The sequence below is a fragment of the Octopus bimaculoides genome, chromosome 13 (assembly GCF_046866305.1).
Source record: "Octopus bimaculoides isolate indiv1 chromosome 13, ASM4686630v1, whole genome shotgun sequence".
NCBI classification, from domain to species: domain Eukaryota; kingdom Metazoa; phylum Mollusca; class Cephalopoda; order Octopoda; family Octopodidae; genus Octopus; species Octopus bimaculoides.
In genome coordinates, this window is record NC_142940.1 from 22,630,026 (window position 1) to 22,640,025 (window position 10,000).

Sequence of the window (10,000 nt, forward strand, 5' to 3'; positions counted from 1 at the left end):
GTATAGATTGCGATTATGTTAATAAATTTTCGAAAACAAAAATTAGATATTCCCGATCAATTTCGTGAGCACCAATTTCTAAAATTTTAGCCAGTTCTTTTGGTCAACCTATCGTATCTGCAGCTGCATCAGATGCCAAGATATCAAAAATTTGCAAAGTGTAGTATAACGGTTTTGCTATGGAATGTTGAAACTATTTTTTCATTTTTTGAAAAAGCAACGTTTTGGACTTACGACACTTTTGCATAATAGCAAGAATATGTGTTTTTAAATATTAATGTATTTTAAACGTTAACCTTCTTTATATAATCTGAATTCTCGAAAAAGAATTTCAGCAAAATATCATAAATATACTGCATTTTTCAGGAGGTTATGAAGAAAGAAGACTCCTGGATGAGAGACACCAACTTTTTACGCTCTTGTTTGTGGATGAGAATAATCTTAGCAGAGATGATTGATGAGAAAATATTCTTTAATAATTCTAAACATTTAATCAGACTTGCGTTTGGGGCTGTCGCCGCAATTACGTGGCTCCGAGATCAGTGACATGGCGCGGAACTTTTGTTTCATGGAATTTGTTTGATGGAAGCAAGGCAAAATAGAAAACTGCCGTATGTACACACACACACACACATCACATAGACGGAACTATATATAAATACATTACTGCTCTATGCATTAGTGTCTGCTTCTTTTACGGATATATTATATACATTGACGATATATATATATATATATATATATATACACATGTATATATTCTTATGTGTGTGTGTGTGTGTGTGTGTGTGTGTGTGTGTGTGTGTGTGTGTGTGTGTGTGTGCGTTTATATGCTTGTATCAAACAAACCGGTACTGAACTTCACGGTTCCATACGAAAATGAAATTAAAATAAGTGAATAATTTACCTATACGTTTCGTCCGCGAAGCATTGTTTTGTGGCGTCCGCATCCATTCAAACGGGTGTCTGTTGACCCGTCCTATGTTATCTCCAGTGTAGCCCATCATCGATGAAGGGCTAGAGTCGATATCAGTACATAAACTGCTATCGTTGCTATTAGTCCGCTGTGGAGCTACATGCAAGGAACCGTTTCTCTGTGAGTTTAATACGTAGCTGTTTGAAACTGTATTTAAAGGAATATGCATAGAATGAGACAAATGTTGATGAGGGTGGTGGTGATTTGATAGTTGCTGTTGTTGTTGGGACTGATGAATGTCCACAGGGGACAGAGAATCGTCTGATAAATGGGAATGAGTCGAAACAGACTCAGGTGAGGTGCTGATGCTTCCAATGTCTAGATGGTTGGTTCCTAAATATTCCGTATGGGAACCCATCGGTCTTGATAGCGAAGTCTGAGGATAGCGGTTCAAATTGGTCATTAAAGGGCTGGGCTCATTTGTATGTAAATGATCTTCTTGCTGTGATAATTGCTCAGTTTGTTGATTAAGAGGTTGCAGATGCGATTGTTGTAGATGATGCTGGTGTGATGAGGACGTCAGAAGTGATAACGGTATAGTTTGAGAATCTTGGGAATGGAGAGGTGACATACTTATTAGCATTGTGTCATTGCTGCCTCTACTTGTACTGGATGTATTAGTGACAGGCATACTTGGACCCGTTACGAGATTGCACCCACCCGTTGCCATCCACTCATCATATGGTATTAGGGATGTAGCATGTGAGTTTCCATTCATTGAGGGCTCATTCGGTGGTGTTGGTGACGCTGTATCAACATCAATAGGTGCAAGGTTTACTAATGGATTGCCACCGTTGGCAGATGAGGCTGGATTTACCGTCGGGTTACCACCAGCGGCAGCGGCAGCTGCGGTAGCAGCCGCTGCAACAGCTGCCATGTGTTGAGCTGCTGGTGATGCTGTTATAGGACTGTAATTCAGGTGATGTGCCGCTGCAGCTAGATGGCTCCACTGGGTCCCGGTCATTTGGGGATTGGCAATTGTGTTATGAGAATGAGTATATGGTCCGTGAGGATGATGATGAGTATGATGATGATGATGATGTCCAAAAGTAGATGGAGTATCCAAGCTGTACGCTGTCATTGAGTGAAACGGAGAGGCGACGAGGTCTGGAGGCGTCCCGCTGTAGGTTATTGTAGCATGAGGTGTAGCTGTCGTGCTACTCGGTAGGGACATACCGGTATGTGTTAGATGTGGATAGTAATAAGCCGACATTAACGCCGCTTCTGTTAGCGAAGGACGTCTAGCTGTGGTAGAAGAAGACATCCGGATGGATGGTTTGCTTTGATTTCGATGTCGGCCTCTATGGTGTGTGTCTGTGTAGCGACAGGCGTTAACTGCTAATACAAATATTAGAAATAGCAACTGCTAGATAACAAAATTGTCCGTAAGAATTGATAAGTTTTAGTGGCCGATCAGAGGAGTAGTAACGATAGCAATAGCAGCAGCATTAGTAGTAGTTATATTAGCAGATGTGATGGTGTCGGTAGTAGTGGTGGTGGTGGTGTCAACTGTATTTGGTTTGGTTAACTTAAAGGTCCATTCCACGGGCTTAATGAGTAAAATTTACCAATTTAAGACAAGTCTCCGGTTGTAGAACCAACCGTAAGAGATAACTTTGGATAATGAAAATAATAATAATGATAATAATAAAAATAATTTTGGTGATGGGATAATGATGATAATGATGAATAGCGTAAATGCTTGGGGTCAGTAGTTTTTCCTTGTCGTCAAGAGACCGCTGGCGAACGTCTTCTTCCCGACCAAAACATTGTCTGACTGAACAAGCGACTGGCTGGCTGGCTGGTTGACTGAATGATTGGCTCTTGTCTGTGTCGTTGGCCACCAACCGACTAACAAGCATACATTTACTATACAAACACGCTATGTGACAAGAACAAGGACCACTATGACTGTGACCATGACTACGAGCAGTGAGAGGAGGACAGAGGAGACGAAAGATTAGGGTGGGACTGAGAGTTGTGGCGCATGTAGATGTCTTAGGTAGGTGGTGGTGCTGTGTAAAGGTGTGGGTTGGTTTTGAGATATTTCTTAGATTGTATAGTGGTGGAGGTGATGGCGGTGGCGGCGATAATGTTAGTAGTAATGGTGGTGGCGGTGGTTGTATTCCTAGCAGTAGTATATGATTAGCTTCAAGTCAACCTTGACCGAATAGATCTATGATCAAAGCCAACCCAGTTATGGCCATCCTTGCCTTCTATTGAGCATTGTGCATTTACGACTATTATACGATGTGTCCCACTGCTTTCAAGGCGATCAGGGTGTAATTTCAGGTGTAATTTGACTGCTATTTCTAGGGAGGGGATAAAGTGACCGCATAGACCACGTGGCTTGGTGGTCGCTGTTGTTTATCCGTAGGCCGATCATTGCTGAACACACAAAACATCAAATGCCATGACCACTTTAACTGATTTTAAACTCATGCTTAATTTTTTGACGCAGTAGTTTATTCCTGTGGGGTATTTGGATGCTTTTTATTAGCTGTTCCTGTGACTACTTGGACATATGGCTCTTGAGGGTCTATATGGCCTTCGGGGGTCATATAAGATTTCAAGGTTTATCTACAATAAATTGGTTATAATTCAACAATACACAAAATATTTTAGAAATTTTTTTATACAATTTCTAATGATATTTATTCTTTTATTTGTTTCAGCCATTTGACTGCGGCCATGCTGGAGCACCGTCTTAAAGGATTTTTAGACAAACAAATCGACCCCAGGGTTTAATTTTTTTTTGAAGCCTAATACTTCTTCTATCGCTCCCTTTTGCCGAACCATAAAGACACAGACGCGCGCACACACACACACACACACACACACACACACACACACACACATACACACACGACGGGCTTCTTCCAGTTTCCGTCTGCCGAATCCACTTTCAAGGCTTTAGTTAGCATGATCTATAGTAGAATACACTTGCCCAAGGTGCCACACAGTGGGACTGAACCCGGAACCATGTGGTTGAGATGCAAGCTTCTTACCACATAGCCTGCACCTATAGAGATATAATATGATTTAAAAAAAAATTAATTATAAAGATATATTATCTTTTAAAACCACCGAACGGCTAGGGGGGGGGGGGGTCCACCTGAGTAAAATAGGAATCAGAGGATTCCATAGATAAACAAAGAAAAAAGAAAAGCTGCTGAGAACCACAGACTTAGAGGCATCGTCGTTGGCTCACGTGTTAATTAAGGTAACAATAATGAAGGTAAACGGTGGTGGTTATGGTCGTTGTGATAGTGGCAGGTTGTTGGTAAAGTCTAGCTTGGTCAGAACTATGAACCGAGATGATCCAGTCTTGACCAGCTCGTTTATCCTTCTATTTAATATGCAAAGATGGCTGTGTGGTAAGAGGTTTGCTTCCCAACCTCAGGGTTCCGGGTTCGATCCCACTGCATGGGATCTTGGTCAAGTGTCTTCTACTATAGTCTCGAACCGACCAAAGCCTTGTGAGTGGATTTGGTAGATGGAAACTGAAAGAAGCCCGTCTAAAAATACATACTCGCACATATGTACGTGTATGTATGTAGGTATATGCTTATGTGTATGTATCGTCTGTGTCTATATAGTGATGACCAATTTGCTGTTAATGATAAACAATTATTAACTTCTTAATCTGCATTTTCTTTTCTTCTTTTAAATGAATATAAACTATACATACGTATAAATATGTATGTGTGTATCGTCTGCATGTTTATATATTTGTGTATATGTATGTAGGCATATGCATGTGTGTGTATATGTATCGTCTGTGTTTGTGTATATGCATGTGTATGTAGGTATGTGTGTGTGTGTGTGTGTGTGTGTGTGTATTCCTCCGTAAAGATGGAATAAGTAGCTAATCCTTTCTTCTCTCGGCACAAGGCCCGAAATTGGTGGGGGGGGGGCAGTCGATTAGATCGTCCCTAGTACACAACTGGTATTTGATTTATCGAGCCCGAAAGGATGAAAGGCAAAGTTGACCTCGGCGGAATTTGAACTCAGAACGTAAAGACAGACGAAATACCGCTAAGCTTTCCGCCCGGTTTGCTAACGCGTCTGGCAGCTCCCCGCCATTTAATAATAATAAGATCTGGGGTCGATTTGTATTATTAAAACTTTTCAAAGGGCTACCCCAGAATGGCTGCAGTCCAATGACTGAAACAAGTGAAAAAAGACAAAACAAGTGACGGTGTAGCTTGAGATATTTGGCTCCTATTTCTAGCATATCAAGCAACCACTTAAAGTTTTTCTAGCGCTGTCTGCGATGGTATTGTGTCAGTTATGATAGACATGTGTTGTTGTTTTAACCCCAGGCTGGTAATAGACGCACCAGTGATCACTAGAAACTACTTTTTTCTGATTTGTCTGTTTTTCCTAAGACGATAGAGTGATTTAGCTGCTATTTCTAAGAGACTGAGTGACAACATAAAGGCGTTATTTTGGGATCGAATTGAATTGGTGTTTACCACTTGATCAATCCTGACAGAACAGACCTGCCAAGCGTGACAATCCCGTCTTTTTCGTTGGTTGCATTGACAATATAGAAGCGTATTGAAGTTATAAGAACTACTCCCACCACCACCACTACCACCACCATGACTATTACTACTACTAATACTACTTCTACTTATTTTTATTTTTACAATAACACTACCATCATGACAACTACTACTACTACTACTACTACTACTACTACTACTAAGACGACGACGAGAGCCCATTAATAAGGTTGTGGACCATAGGGCCCTCTAGAATTCTATCATCCCCTCGTCAACTAACATCACATTGAGGAACATTAAACAGCAATATGAAGGGGAACGTAGTAGGTCACGCCCCTCTCTTAAATGAAGGTGAAAAATATTGAGGAAACGTGATCCAATGAAAATCTGGTTAGGTAAGTACGGAGGCGTGTCAATTAATCTACAGTTGGTTTCCGCGAAAGGGAGGGACGATTGAAAAGTAATAGAGTTTATACATGCATTCACTCAATTTATATATACATATGTATACACCCAGTCATACGCACAAAAAGAAAAAAAAATGCCAACGTCAATACAAGCAGAAAACACGCCTATATAAATAAACATATATATATATATTTCTTTTATTCTTTTACTTGTTTCAGCCATCTGACTGCGGCCATGCTGGAGTAACGCCTTTAGTCGAAGAAATGGACCCGAGGACTTATTCTTTGTAAGCCTAGTACTTATTCTACCGGTCTCTTTTACCGAACCGCTAGCTTACGAGGACGTAAACACACCAGCATCGGTCGTCAAGCGATGTTGGGGAGACAAACACAGACACCCAAATACATACATATATGCTTGTGTGTGTGTGTGTCTGACGAACTTCTTTCAGTTTCCATCTACCAAATCTCCTCGGGTTGGCCCGAGGCTACAGTAGAAAACACTTGCCCAAGGTGCCACGCAGTGGAACTGAAACCCGAACCATGTGGCTGGGAAGCAAGCGTCTTACGGAACAACCACGCCTCCACTCATATATATATATATATATATATATATATATATATATATATATATATATATATATATATATATATATATATATATATATATATATATATATATATATATATATATATATATATATATATATATATATATATATATATATATATATATATATATATATATATATATATATATATATATATATATATATATATATATATATATATATATATATATATATATATAATGTAGGTGTGCATGCATATATTATGTTTTATATAATGTGTGTGCGTGTATGTATGTCCGTTGAGGGTGAGTAAATATGTATTTGTGCTGATATATATTCTATATAATGTGTGTGTGTATAACACGTATACGTAAATACATACACAGACACACACATACATAAAAATCAAAATAAGCAACACGGATTTTAAAGATGACTGCAGTACGCACGTTTCATGCTATTCCATTTATTTAAGTAATGCGAGCATTACATTAAATGCAATATGTAGAGCAATCTTCAGCTGCACAAAAATGTAGAAAATTACAGTAGAATAGACATATTATAACTGTGGCAACATTTAAAATCCAAGTGGGAAGAAAAATACATAAAAATCCATCTTGACATGGCCAAGGCTATATACATACACATGTGTCTTCCTCTATAGCTACCGGCTGACCAAAGCGTTGAGTCTGGATTTGGTAGACGTAAACTGAAAGAAGCATATGCACATACATACATACATATATATGTATATATGTATATATATATATATATATATATATATATATATATATATATATATATATATATATATATATATATATATATATATATATATAAAGCAAATAATAAATGAGTATATGCATATATACGTACAGGTATGTGCATACCTACGTCTAACTGTATATATAGCTGCATATCTGGGTACAGGACATTGCAAACAAAACGTAGACAAGAAAATAATAATAACAAGAGTACAGAAAAACACACAGGCCACATAGAGAACATTTCCCTTCATCAGCTACCCCCATTTTAACACCGGCGTTTCGAAGAGCAGGGCAGGACGCATCGTTAAAATGGCTCTTCCCATGGACCGCAAATTAAATTTGTATACACAAATTAAACTTGTGCCATGGAGGAATGTCGTGGCGGACAAAAAACAAGACAGGAAAACAAACGGAAAGGAAAATAAGACAGGAAACAAACGGAAAAAGGTATACGGCTAGACGTGAAAAATTATGTGTATATGAACGCTGTGAGGCACGAACTGAAAGCGGGACGAAGTAAGTCCGCGTGTTTGCTCGGCGATAACCAAGGAAGAAAAGAATTAGTGACCGGAAACATGTGACCAGGAAGGGGTAAAAAAGAGTGAGAGTGGTAGAGGGAGAAACAAGGGGAGGAAGTAGAAGAATGGGTGAGCAACGAAAGATGTGTGTGTGTGTGTGTGTGTGTATGTATATATGTATATATATATATATATATATATATATATATATATATATATATATATATGTAAATATATATATGGATATAAAAATATAAGTATATATATCTGTATATACATATATGTGTGTATATATATATATATATATATATAGGCGCAGGAGTGGCTGTGTGGTAAGTAGCTTGCTTACCAACCACATGGTTCTGGGTTCAGTCCCACTGCGTGGCACCTTGGGCAAGTGTCTTCTACTATAGCCTCGGGCCGACCAAAGCATTGTGAGTGGATTTGGTAGACGGAAACTGAAAGAAGCCTGTCGTATATATATGTATATATATATGTATGTGTGTGTATATGTTTGAGTGTGCCTGTGTTTGTCCCCCCTTGACAACCGATGCTGGTGTGCTTACATCCACGTAACTTAGCGGTTCGGCAAAAGAGACCGATAGAATAAGTACTAGGCTTCCAAAGAATAAGTCCTGGGGTCGATTTGCTCGACTAAAGGTGGTGCTCCAGCATGGCCGCAGTCAAATGATTGAAACAAGTAAAAGAGTAAAAGAGTATATGTATATATATATGTCTATCTATCTATCTATCTATCTATCTATCTATCTATCTATCTATCTATCTATATATATATATATATATATATATATATATATATATATATATATATATATATATATATATATATATATATATATATATATACATATATATATATATTATTCAAAGGAATTCCAACTCTGTCTGTTTCTATGTGTTTTATGTTTTATTTATATTCTTATAGTATTAATGTAGGATATAGAATATATAGTATATATAGTAAAATGAAATGAAGTATTGATTGTCTTATTGAATAAATGAAATATTGAATATCAAATATTAAAGGACTAGTATACTTTCTTGCATTTAAGCAGTCTTCAAGGTTGTGACAAGAACAACCTGAGTCCTTGAAGACTGCTTAAATGCAAGAAAGTATGCTAATCCTTTAATATTTGATATTCAATATTTCATTTATTCAATAAGACAATCAATACATCATTTCATTTTACTATATATACTATATATAGTAACAATGTATTTGCATTTCTCGAAACTTCTTCCAATGCAAAGAAGCAAGAATCCAGCAGGCTTATAACTCTTTACAATTATAGATGATAGAAGACAAATTTCTACTTAGGCAGGAAAGAAGGAAGAACCTGTAGTTATTGTCGAGAGAGCTTAGAACCGCTGAAGGCAAGACCTTTTCAAAAAGGCCATTACAAGAATATTCAAGATGTTGGTTATGCTTCTAAAGGATATTTTAAGAAGCCTTTATTAATCAAGAAAACCATTGAAACAGATGGCGCATTTTGATCAAGAATGATAAATTGTAATTCATAATGGTTTACGAAAGTTCTCTTGAGTGATGAATGAAGACTGGAACATTTAACCGATACAGCAAAACGTTTTTCTTCGCAGAAATGGTGAGAGATTCCACTCTAAATGCATTTCAACAAATGTGAAGGACAGACAATGTTCCCCCAATTTTCTGCTGTTTTGGAGCCAAATATGCGCTTGGGAGCAAATTTTGTCTTCCTTTCGCAAAGACAAAGTAACTTTCCATCCAAACGAAAAGCCATCTTTAGTTAAAAATTATTATTTCATCTTGTAAACATTTTATGCGTACATTGTTTTCAGTGCGCGCGCGCAAGCACACAGTTTAGAAATAACAGAATGAAAGTGGCTGAATCATGCTATAAGATGATATATTTTCATCAACAGGCATTGTGAACTTATAAGTGACCAGGTAATTGTTGCCTTGTTATTTCTAAAACCGCAATGATAGTGCTACTTTCCAACCTGAAAAGATTATTTCCTGAAGAGAGGTAAAAATAAAAGAATAGTAAATTTTGATAAGATGAACAGAAGCAGTCCTTCAAAATTTTGTGCTGGACATGTCAATGTCCAGAATGAAATTCCATAGAAAATATTTGGTAATGTATTGGTCATATACTTGGAAGAAAATGAAAATTTACTAGTCCAAATCGATATCTGGAAGGTTTGCTAAGGAAACGAGATAATATTGGCTTGATATGGAGTAAATCCAT

At 37.5% G+C, this 10,000-nt stretch overlaps 1 protein-coding gene across 1 annotated transcript in view; it reads right to left on the bottom strand.

The window, feature by feature from the left end:
• The window catches only part of LOC106873351 (uncharacterized), a 47,959-nt gene extending 45,086 nt beyond the window's left edge, over nucleotides 1-2,873 (bottom strand). Inside the window, exon 1 of the mRNA XM_052972372.2 lies at nucleotides 908-2,873. Within this exon, the coding sequence (XP_052828332.1) occupies nucleotides 908-2,240 (1,333 nt within the window). The 5' untranslated portion in view covers nucleotides 2,241-2,873. The remainder of the gene's footprint in view (nucleotides 1-907) is intronic.
• Between the last annotated feature and the right edge of the window lie 7,127 nt (nucleotides 2,874-10,000).